Below are 12,544 nucleotides of genomic sequence, written 5' to 3'. Positions count from 1 at the left end.
TCCATCATCATGAGACCTTCATTGCACTTGGTGAATACATCTCTGAGCACCACTGCACCTCATGGTCAGTGGTCCACACCATAGCCCACACTCTCCCAGTCAATCCAGCGGGCCATGAGAGGACATAGTGTCCAGTAACTGTCCCTGCAGCACCACCCAGGACAACTCCAACCCCTGAAAATGCCCCCACATCACATCTCTTCCTCCCACTCCCTACCCCCAGCAGCCACCATGGCCACTTTCTCCACACCAATGCCACATTTTCTTCGAATACTAATCACAGTAGGTCATGAATAGAATATCAGTAAGTCCACTCTAATCCATTCTCTATTCCTCCATCCTGTGGACCCTAGAATGGCCATGTCCACTCCACGTCTTTATCAAGAGGGGCTTAGATTCCACATGGATGCTGGATGCAATTCTCCTGCTTTCAGTTGTAGGCACTCTTGGCTCCCTGGTGTGGTGACTGACCTTCTTCACCTCCATGTTAGCTGAGTGGGGTAAGTCCAATAAACCAGAGTGTAGGAGCTGCAAGTCTATTGAGGCCCAGGGCCTGGCTATCATATGTCAGTCTAGAGATTCAGGTCCTCTGGGTATACACTAAACCCCAGCACCAACTACAGATCTGGTAAAAGTAACAAGAGAGGCTTGTGGACAAAGATCACATCTGGTAGAACTGACAGGATTTGTTGATAGACTAGATGGAGAGTGTGAGAGAAAGGTGAGAGAAAGAGAGGAATTGAGGATGACACCAAGGCTTTTGATAGAACTGTCTTTTACTGAGAAGATGCACATTGCTATGCTTCTTATTCACTTGCCACACTTGATTTTTGGTGTTTTTTTTTTTTCTTTCCATATTTGCTTTTAACACTATAGTAGAGCCTTTTACTTGAACTTTTTTCAAGCTCTCTTAAATGTGGTGAATAAAATACACAGAGTAAAAATTTTAACTCAGCTTATTCAGAATAGCTTTTAGGGAAAATGCAATGTATTTTTTGAAATGATTTAATAAATATACCTGTAAGAAGAAATAGCCATCACACCATAAATTGTTCTAGTTGCAAGTCTGTGGTTTGAGAGATCTGAAAAGTAATGAAGATATAGCACTTTCATTGAGTTGAAAGGCAAGGGACTGGTATTTTTTCCTTTTCAATAAATCAGTCTATAGTTAAGTGTAATAGGTGTCACAAGCAGATTAGAGGAACTGTGCAAGATCTTGTAAATTAATCAGTCCCTGTAAGTTATGTCTGCATACATAAGCTGATTCATTTCCTTCATTGTCCATTTTAATTCCTTTTACTTTTAACTCTGTAGGCAAGTGAATTTAATTTGTTATTCTAACCCACCTCATGATAAACAGAGAAACATATAAAAAAGATTGCACTGCATGGACCTAATTTATTTTTTACCAATAATAACATAATTAATTTAGATAACCTATTTGAGTATTACACACGTTTTTTAAAAAACATTCCTATGATATTCACCATGCTTTTATTTTTGTATTTTCATATCATTGTGCATATTATCTGAAGATAGGTTATATGTTGAACATTTTAGTAAAAAGATTATATTTTTCAGTGCCCACCAAATCTTCATAAGCAAGATGGATATTCATGCAATCAAAATCAGGTATGCTGGACTAAAATCTTTAGATGTTATTTTAAAAGTATGTGTTTTATTTTTCATTTTGATAAATGTGACTCTGAAGGGAAATTGCAATTCAAACAATAGTAAATTATTGCAGTGGTGTTTCAATACCATACCAAATAACTAAAAAAATTATATTTAACTGATGGCAGATTGTCCAGAGGAAACTGAAGAAAAAAAGAAAAATGTTTGAAAAATTAGGGATTTAATTTATTGAGCTGTGACCTTTTTTCAAAAATTTTAGCCTGTCAATCTATTATTGGAAAATATGACAATCTGTTTGAATGTGATTTTTTCTTCAACCATGTTATATCCTGATCAGTCACATAACAGAGAAGCTAAAAGTCATTTTGGTATCACTTGAGAAAATGGACAAATTTTTGTTTTCAATAAAATTTGAAATCTTTAAATCTTGGATTTAAAGAGCTATACTATGAGATTGTTGTTCTGAATTTTAAATTTTAACTGTCCATTGTATTTTACAAAAACTTTTTATTGTGACAGCATATACACAACTCAAAATTTCCCATTTTAATACTTTTAAGCATGCAACTTGGTGGTACTAATGACATTCACATTGTGTTACCATCACCACCATTCATTATAGAACCCTTTTCACCACCCAACAGAAATTCTGCACCCAATAAGCAATAACTCCCCATTCCTCATAATCTGTAATCTACTTTCTGTACCTATGAATTTGCATATTCTAGGTATTCCATGTAAGTGGAATCATATGCTATTTGTCCTTTTATATCTGGCTTAATCCACTCAACATGATGTCTTCAGTGTTTATCCATGTCGTCGTGTGTCTCAGAACTTCATTCCTTTTTATGTCTGTTCATTATTATGCTTCTCTTAAGATGTTTGTAAGTCTTTGAAAATATTAGGGTATGGAATGAAAAAAAAGTTGGCAGATAAAAGGGAACCTTGTTATAAAGATTTTGTGGGAACTGAACTGCCTTCTCATGCCTCCTCACGTGTGTGCTGCTGTCCTCAGGGCCGCTGCTACAACGGGGAGTGCAAGACCCGGGACAACCAGTGCCAGTACATCTGGGGAGCAAGTAGGTCGTGTTTTCCTGTATGATGGTCATTTGTGCATTTTTCTCTTAAGAATGTTCTTCTCTTGCCAATTTAGCTGGAACAGATGTACAGGTTGGAGAGAGAAGCTAAAAAACAAAATCCTAAAAAAAGGGTGAGAATAAAAAGAAATCTGGCAATCATGGAAATATAGAAAACAACTGCTCAATTCAGAGGCTTGTCATCACAGGAAAAAACCAGACAGTATCATTCATTGGTTGTGGCCGTCAGAGAAGAGGCATTGCATCCCCTTGCAAAGAGTGGGTTGTGTGCAGTGGTCATGTTTGTTATCTGGACACTCATGTGATTTACTTGCTTCTTGGGATTTAATATTTACCCCCAAATTAGCTTTCTGGTCCACACCCCCCAGAAAAATACCAGTCTTATTTTTTAGAGTTCGTCATTTACTATCTTAGTTTGAAGTGAAGAAGTGAAGGTACTCCCTGAGGCACAGACAGATTCAGATTCAGGTACAAGATCTGGATTGTCAGGAATATTTCCTACATGTTATAATACAGATATTCCCTCCCTGTCATTTACATTGTCTCCAATGCCCTGCCTAACTGCAGGAAAGAATTTGCAGTTGCCTTGCTGACTGAAGCTGGGTCACTCCAAAGGAAAAAAGAAGCACAAGAAAAGAATATAGAGTCCCTGGCACAAGTAATTTTAGTTTGGCAAATATCATGTAACTGAAAGATTTACATTTGAGGCTTGCTTTGGTTCTGACAGAAAAGATAATAGAGGAATATTTGTCTTTTTAAAGTTTAAATACCAAAACGCAAGTGAGAACATAAAATCTGAATGGGCTAAGTCTTTATAATATTTTCTAATGTAAATATAAAACAAAATTAAGAATGCCTATTAGCTCACTGTATGTCACTTCACTAATTCCTGCTACAGGTGGTCATTTCCACCTCCTACCGCCAAACTCACCAACATAAATTGGGAAGGAGCTTTGTTCTCGGGCTAAAACAGTGGTATTTTGGAACTGGCTCACAAAAGCTAATTGTTGAATTTCCAGGAATTTTCCACACTGATAGCTTGAAATCAGCCATGGAATATTTAACACCATAGAAATTGGCAAATTCTGTAAATCAGGAGTTTATTTTTCTGGAGAGCCGGTTATTAAACATTTACTAACACATTGCTGGTTATGGATAACAGAATGAAATAACTTTTCTGTTGTTGCCTATTGCCAAAAGAGGCTGCAGGGTCTGACAAGTTCTGTTATGAAAAGCTGAATACAGAAGGCACAGAGAAGGGAAACTGTGGGAAAGATGGAGACCGGTGGATCCAGTGCAGCAAACAGTGAGTGATCAGCCTGCCTTGGGGACGTAATGCCTAGACTTGGGAGCCCTGATTCAGATGTGAAATGTGCACAAAATAAATATTATTATATGAGTGTTCCACTTTTTACCTTTCTAAGTATGTATTTTAATATTGTGTTTGTGTATCTAAAGTCCACATGGCCACTATGGTGCAGACACACCATTTCTGTAAAATTCTGAAAATTTCTCACATGCTGCATTTTACCTGATAACTGTTTTAAAGTGATATTTTGCCAGTATATTACAAATTGATATTTAGGTTTTAATTTTCTGCTAGAAGATAAGGACTATGAATATGCTAGTATACATGGAGTTTGCATGCAAAATATATAAACTTTATAGAAAATATTCCTGGGATCATTCAAAGTGAAATATTATGTTTTTAATCATTTCATGACTGTAACGCCATATGATTTAATTAGGCATCTAATAGTTATGTCAGAGAGATAATTTTTTCTTCTAAAAAGCAACTCCTCAGTGCATTTTGGAGTTACCTTCTCAGGAAATGAGATACTTTCGGAGCCCATTGGTGATATTTCCCCTTTAGTTAAGAAAAGTTATAATTGTGATTTAATAGTTTAGTGAGGTTAATTCAATGACTCAGATCTGTTGGGACCACTAAATTTGCAATTATGGCCCAGAGCTCCCCCTTTTTCATTCCATAGCAGTAGGCATCTTTCCCCAATTTTAAACCAACACAAGAATTTAAGGGAAGTTTTATTTTACTTATTAATGGTCTCTAGCTTGTACTTTATGAAATTTTACAATTCCATGTAGTCTTTGATGTTGGGTGAGTCCTTGGAGGAAACAAATCTTTGTCCATAACATCATTCAAATTAAACCAACATTGCAGAGAACAGTTGAGTTTCCCATCTTGTGAGTTGGTCACAGATACTCTGAGATAATTGGTCCTTCAGTCCTTGAAGTGCCTGGGAGTAGAAGGAAGGGGGCCTGAGGGCACTCAGAATCCATGGGAGTGGGCACCCCGGATTTGATTAGCTTCATCCATTAACCCAACATCCTATCATTTTCTCCATGTCTCTCTGACTTCTAAATTTTGGGAGACATTGGATTAGATTGCTGTAAAAGATAGCTTTGGAAATCTGGTAACAGAATGCCCAGCCACTAAAGAGTTAAAGAAAATCATTGAGTGTTTTTGAAACTTATAAATTTGTGAAATATATCATATAAACAGAAAAGTGAATAATACACAAATAAACAGTTTATCAAATAGTTATGGCCTGAATTCTCATGTATAAATATCTCCTACTCAGGTCAAGAAATAGAACCTTGTAGCATCACAGAAATGTTTCCTTCTACCTTCCCCATCACAAGCTCCCCATCTACCCCCATCTCCCTGGAGGTAGCATCATTCTGATTTTTATTGGCAATCACTTTCTTGCTTTTCTTTAGAGTTTTACTGTGTAAGTTTTCATCCCTAAATAATATATTTTGTCTAACGTTTTGATAATGTTACATAAAAGGAATCTTCATGTATTATTTTGTATTTTGAGCATTTTTAAAGAGTTCTGGATGGTGTATGTAGCTGTGTTTGTTCATTTTCATTGTTTGTTTTTGTTTTCATTCAAGTTCACTTAATATACCAAGCTTCTTTCTTATGGACATTTGGATTGTTTCCATGCTTTTTCCTCTTATGAACCATGCTACTGTGAACATTCTTATACCTGTAACCCAGTGCACATTTGTACATGTTTTTCTAGGGCCAGTACCTAGAAGAAAAACTGCTAGGTCATAGGGAATGTGTATTTTCCATGTTGCCAGATGATGTCAAACTGATTTTCAAAATGGTTGCACCCTACTATCAGTAATATATGTTTGAGAATTTTGTTGTACCATATTCTCACTGATGCTTGGTATTGTCAGCCTTTTTACTTTTACCTATTCTAGTGGATGTGAACTGCTATATTATTTTGGTTTTAATTTGCATTTCCCTGCTACAAGGGATTTTAGCACATTTTCATATTTTTTGGTTTGGATTTCCTTTTTTTGTCATTACTTTTTTTGTGATGTATCACTTCAATTCTTTGCTCATTTTCTTTTTTTAGGAATTCACTGTTTACTTAATAAATAGGCTAGAAGTAGGTGTCCTCATGTTCATTTTGTCACCAAGGACCCAGATGCTTTCTACTGTTCTTTACTGTAATCTTTAGTGTGTTGAGTTTTGTCTGTTTGCTTGTGAACGCATATGATTGCAAGATAGATTCAAAAGCTTCACATTTAAATGTAGGAAGTGGGGATAGGAGCAAAAGGCCTTCTCCTCGTCAGGATCTAGCCCTTCACCCAGAAAGCAAACTTCTCCCCTGTATCTCCCAAGTTGGCTTTACCTACATCTCTACAGCCAGAACTGGGTCCTGAGGCCACCTTTATTTAGCTCCAGGGGCTGTAGGGGAGAGATGTTAGGGAGTGGGTGTAGAGAATGGGAGTGTCCTGATAGCTCAGATACCAGACATGATCCATCTCTCAGGACTGGACACTAGGGTGCCCCAAACAAAACTGTGATTATTTTAGCAAAGAAAGAGGGGCCATGGCCAACCAATAATAGCTGCAACTAATGTTCTTGTTCAGAAGGAAAGAGATTATTTAAATTTTGAAAAATGTTTTGATATTTTTGAGCTTGATCTTCCTGTTTTCTTTCTTTTTTTTTTCTTTTCACATGTTCAGTGATGTGTTCTGTGGATTTTTACTCTGTACCAATCTTACTCGAGCTCCACGTATTGGTCAACTTCAGGGTGAGGTTATCCCGACTTCCTTTTACCATCAAGGCCGGGTGATTGACTGCAGGTAACATACTAAATGTCAGGAAACATAACAATCATGACTATTATAAATTTAGAAAAATCACAGGATATTCTTCTAGTTTTCACAAGAGGAAAGTTGACCTAGATTTAATCCTCAATCTTTATGTTGAGAGTCATTTAACAAAGTTGTATATTGATTTTCAAATTACCAAATATTTGCTCAATGATCATACTAGGTATTAACAGTGAGGCACTCTTTGTTTCATAATCTTAATAGTAGAATTATGGTATTCGCTTTGACCCATGATTAAAGTTTTGAGCATTGGCATATGTCACTATTTGAATACTCTGTCTATGTGTGTTTTACTTTTGATGACCAATACTTTATGTAGCATGTGTCTGGTTTAAAAGATAGCTTAATAAATACCCAATCACATATAGAAAATATTTATTAAAATATTACTCATAGTTATAGGCAAACATTTGATATCCAGTTGTCTGTGAGGACAAGGCACAAAAAGTTTAAGTCTTATTTTTTAAGCCAGAGAGTCATATTATATTTCAAGTAAGTATCCTTTCCTTCAAAGTAGTCATATGGTTCTAAGATGCTGTGCTCTCATTCAGTTGGTACTGTTATTGCCCCAAATAATTTTGGATTCCCCTACTGAAGTCTTCACATGTACAACCTATTATTTTTGGTTAAGTAGCAACCATTGAGTAGCAAACCTTCTTATGTGGGTGAATATAAGACTTGGAATTATCCAAAAGTAAAGTTGAGCAATTAGTAAATTGATTGGGTAACCAAATTGGATAATCCTGTCCTGGTCAAATGATAGCTGTGTTTCTGTCTTTTAAATGTCTCTGAAGGCAAGTCTAACACCATCTTAGACAATAAACTCCTTCCTATAATAAATTTGCATCCTTCAAAACTAGTTACTTTGAAGCACACAAGTTTCCTTTGAATGTGAAAGTTTGTCATGTCTTTAGACATAGCAATCTTGTTGAATTATATTCTAAACTAGTATATTTGTAAAATATGTAACAAGACTATTATAGCACTGGTTATCATTCAAATTTAAGTTGTCCCTAACTTTGAAATATTGGAAGTAAAAATCAATAGAAACAGTTTTGGGTTATTTTAAATAGCTAGCAAGCCTCATTCATCTTGGTCTTATATTTCTAAACTAATGCTTGTGTGAATATCTTTTGCCTTTTAGTGGTGCTCATGTGGTTCTAGATGATGATACAGATATAGGCTATGTAGAAGATGGAACTCCGTGTGGCCCATCTATGATGTGTCTAGATCGGAAGTGCCTACAGATTCAGGCCCTAAATATGAGCAGCTGCCCACTTGATTCCAAAGGCAAAGTCTGTTCAGGCCATGGGGTAAGTTGGCATCAGTGCTCCAGCTCAAACCTTCATTTTATGAAAGTTCTTAATGGTTAGATTTCCAGTCTAGCCATTCTCCTTTTGTGGGTGCTGCCAATATATGTGTACTGGCCATGACAAGTTCCAGCAGCCTTTTCTGCCAAGAATAACACCCGCAAGTGTTAATAGGGTTTAATGTTGTTGTTTCCTTTCTCACAGACTATTTATAGTCATCGCCTTCTCTAGACAAAATGTAGCATCTAAGGAATTTGAAGACTATTGATATGGTTTCTAAACAAACAGTAGACCCCATGCGACTACTTTGTACCAGTCAAAAAAACGTATAAACCCTCTCAGTAGGCCTCTCCCTGCTCACACCTGTATGTAACTTTAATTCTCATAGCAACTTGTTTGGGCCAGCTGTCCTTATGGTAAACCTAGGTATAATATCCAAAATCAGATTTTGATTACTTAAATTGAGCTTAACAAAAGTCATGTATCTCAAAATTTATATAGACTTCAGAAATGGGAAAAAGAGACATGAAGAAACTGAGAGGAATAATATAAAAGGGAAATGCTGGAATGGATGTAAAGACAATGCAAGATATGGCTAGTGATATGGAATAGAAAAAGAAAGAAAGGCTTAAGAAGCTTGTACCTGACTACTGTCTGGAGTTTTGGGTTTGTTTGAATTGTAGGCTCAAAGAGCAAGCAGTATAGTGATTTCGTGATTGAGAGAACATGGATTTGGGAGCTAGATAGTATCCTGGGTTTGAATCCTGGCTCTGCTGCTTGTTTTCCTAGTGACTTTGGGCAAGTAACTTAACTTCTCAGCCACCAGGGTACTGGTGTGGGAATCAAATGAGACACTGTACATAAAGGACTTAGCACATAGTAGTGCTAGGTACTTAAGTTAAAATAAAATCCCTGGGCAGACTTTCCAGTTATTTCTCTAAAAGCATTACTAAAACTTAATATATATATTTTAAAAGGCCCTTAATTCCTCTCTACTGTTAATGCCCACTTTTATCTTGTTAAAAAAAAAAGTCAAATTCAGCCTTGTTGATTGTATTATACATTATATTGTACATTTCAGATTAAAAAACTCCTTATACTAATAAGCTTAAGTTTGATTTTATCATCTTTAGTCATCAGTCTCTGGATGTATTTCACAGAGAGATAAGGTTTAAACACTACTCTCTGTAGTTTTGTAGATTTTTTTAACATTTCATCTAAATTACAAGTCCATTCCAGCACGCTGCTTGGCCCACAGAGGAGCTGAAAAGAACAAAAGATCACTCTCAGGCTTTCAGGCCGGCTGCTCGAGAGAAGAGTGGTACCACACAGGCAGGGAGGTGGGAGGGGCACTCATTGGCAGGAAGAGCAACCAGCTTGGTGTGGGACATGGGGAGGTAAGGCAATGAATTGTTGGTTTATACTTGCTGGTCTTTGAATCTCTGGCAGTGCCTACTGGGCACATAGTATACTCTTGATTTGTTGAATTAAGTATATGTTTTTAAAGTGCGTTCCTAATGTCAACAACATCTGAAAAAACTACATTGTCAAAATTGTACTTAATATTAAAATTTCTTCCTTTCAATCTTTATTTTTCTACAATTAACTGAAAAACACCATTCGACTATTTGATCTGTGTATTTTTCCTCCTTTGCTACTTCTCAAAACTGTGGGAGACCTTAAAAGCATTTCAGATGATTTTTAAAGATTTCTCCCTGCCTTGTATGTCTCTTACATTTTTTACCACTGTTACACAAAGCAAATGAACATGCCTTATCTTCATGCCTTCTTCTTCACAGGTGTGTAGTAATGAAGCCACCTGCATCTGTGATTTCACCTGGGCGGGGACAGACTGCAGTATCCGTGACCCAGTTAGGAACCTTCACCCCCCCAAGGATGAAGGCCCCAAGGGTTTGTGTGATTTCGGTTTCAATTCATTGCATCCTGAATTCACTGGCACGCTTCCTATGGCACCAATATAGTAACCAATATAATAGATTTGAAAGGAGATGTAAGAATCTCTTTTTTTCATTAAAATGTATAATTCATGTGTCTGCAGAGTAAAGGATTGTGTAAGTCATGTTGAAAAAAGAAATGTGTTCAAAATGCCTCTTTCCTCAGTCTAGAACTAAGATTAGGAAGAAGTAAATATACCCATATCCTTCCCTCCCATTGTCTTTCTCTTCTTAAAACCCCTTCTTTATCTGTGATCATAACCATTAATTTTTCTATGGTATGCCTAAGCTATACAAATTTTCTAATAGATAAAATCTTTCTGCTGAAAGGAGGCTCCAGTAATTCCTCAGTATTCAGATCCCTCGGAAGGGAAGTTGTAGCCTTCCATTCTCCGTTTAAACACTATTGACTAGGAACAAGTTGGAATTCTCTGCAAATTTTAATTCGTCAAAGAAAACATAAAAGATCAGGGCTTTTGTTTTAATCACCGCTCAAGAGGAGAGAAGTTAAGAGTTTTAGAATCGGAAGGAACCTCAGTGGCCACTCAGAACCATCCTCTCATTTTGCAGACGAGAAATCCCAGGCCCAGAGCCAGGCGAATGCCATAGTCATCCAGCGACTGGGAGCCGGGCCTGGCAGCAGCACCTGAGGGCCTGACCTCAGCCAGCTCCGAGTTACATCATGTTAGCATGTAGTTTGTGTCATTGTGAATAGGGTAATAATTTTCTCATTAGTCTGCCTGTCCTGATACCCTCATATGGCATTAGTCCTAAAGATCTGAAGAGCCATCAGTTTTAGTAGATTTACTATAGCATCTGTATCATTATACCTGAGAAAACTATGTTAGTGTCCAAGACAATGAATTGTTAGGAAAAATGGTCTACCCTAATGATAGTGCATATTAGTTTTTTGTGTATGTGTGTGTGGAGCTGCTAATGGTATTTTATAAAAAACTGTCATGCTTTTCTCCTATAGGTAGGAAAATACATATAGAGATAGTGTTGGTTTTTGTTTTTTGTTTTGTTTTGTTTTAGGAGGTCCCAGGGATTGAACCCACAACCTCGTACATGGGAAGCAGGCACTTAACCACTGAGCTACATCTGCTCCCCAATGAGAGTTTTTTCTGTTTGTTTGTATTGTTTTTAGGAGGTACCAGGGATCAAACCTGGGACTTCGTACATGGGAAGCAGGTGCTACATCTGGATTGTGAGATAGTGTTGCTTTGATCTACTTAGTTTTGGATAAAAGATCATTAAGCTCTCTGAGCTTCAGTGTAATTCATACAGGAAAATATGATCCCAAAGCATATGAATCTTTATAGTCCTCAGTCCTTGAAGAGCTGTGGGCTGATTCAGTGCATGTGAACTGCTCAGTAAAGTGGGCGTACTAAAACACATTTCTTGTACTTGCTTAATGCCCATGCAGTCAAGAATCAGAAACACACCCTCACAGTCTATTTCTGTTCTCCTTCTATTTCTAAAAGGGAACCAAATACACTTTTATTTAGTCATTTGTTACTTTAAAACAAGAACAAAAAATTCTTAGATCCACCTTCAGAAGTTAGATTTAGAGAAGGTTTAGGCTGTAGCAAGAGAAGCAGAGGTACATTCTTTCCAGATTTTCTTTCCTTAGCAAGTCTCTGACTCTTTCAAAGATCTAGATGCCATTTCCTCCAGTGATATTTGAGATATGATGGTATAAAGATGCCTGAGCAGATGAGCAGAGCTAGATATGCTTAGACTTTGCTTATTTTCTTTGGGAGGGGTGGGGAATTATTAATTGATGTCTGGTTCTATCTGTTCCCCATTCCTTTACCTACCCATCCCTAGGCAACTTAATTGGAGGCAAAAATAAAAGCTATGTTCTGGAGAAGAGGGCATTCACAGCTGTCCTTTGTTTTGCTTATTTTTCTCTCCATTTATTATGGTACTAGTCTATCCCAGCTTTTTTTTTTTCAAAAAAAAATAACTTTTTTGATCATTCAAGAATACATGTTTATACTGTAGAAAATTTTGAAAAGACAGAAAAGATTAAAAAGAAAGTAAAAATTACTGATAATCCCACAACTCAGTGATAACCAATGGAAGTATGCTGGTATATTTCCTTCCTGTTGTAAACTTAAAAAAAAATTCTTAATGAAAACAAAGGTACCCATTATTTCTAAAATTAATAAAATTTTATATTTATAAAATTATTTAAAAATCTAAAATTTAAAAACCTTATTGAAGATGCATTATTGTTGTAAGATAAAGACAAGTAATCGTAGTACAACTAAATAATAGCTGTACCTATAATGGCTATTTATATCATTTTAGTCTCGATAGAAAAGTCTTAATATACTAGTAAAATGGGAATCAGTAGAAATCAAATTTTTAATACTTCATTGTG

At 36.4% G+C, this 12,544-nt stretch overlaps 1 protein-coding gene across 4 annotated transcripts in view; it reads left to right on the top strand.

Annotated features, from left to right (window-relative positions):
- ADAM23 (ADAM metallopeptidase domain 23) overlaps positions 1–12,544 on the top strand; it is a 173,997-nt gene that overhangs the window by 141,559 nt on the left and 19,894 nt on the right. For 3 of the 4 annotated variants that reach the window (XM_058300285.2, XM_058300284.1, XM_058300286.2), the window contains exons 19-24: positions 1,582–1,632; positions 2,651–2,714; positions 3,933–4,038; positions 6,741–6,860; positions 8,035–8,203; positions 10,000–10,111. In XM_058300285.2, the coding sequence (XP_058156268.1) occupies positions 1,582–1,632; positions 2,651–2,714; positions 3,933–4,038; positions 6,741–6,860; positions 8,035–8,203; positions 10,000–10,111 (622 nt within the window). Of the gene's footprint in view, positions 1–1,581; positions 1,633–2,650; positions 2,715–3,932; positions 4,039–6,740; positions 6,861–8,034; positions 8,204–9,999; positions 10,112–10,725; positions 12,036–12,544 lie in introns of those variants that run through there. The other variant, XM_058300287.2, reaches the window with a different exon arrangement.

The sequence above is a fragment of the Dasypus novemcinctus genome, chromosome 7 (genome assembly GCF_030445035.2).
Source record: "Dasypus novemcinctus isolate mDasNov1 chromosome 7, mDasNov1.1.hap2, whole genome shotgun sequence".
In the NCBI taxonomy this organism is placed as follows: domain Eukaryota; kingdom Metazoa; phylum Chordata; class Mammalia; order Cingulata; family Dasypodidae; genus Dasypus; species Dasypus novemcinctus.
This window is presented reverse-complemented; position numbering and strand designations above follow the sequence as displayed.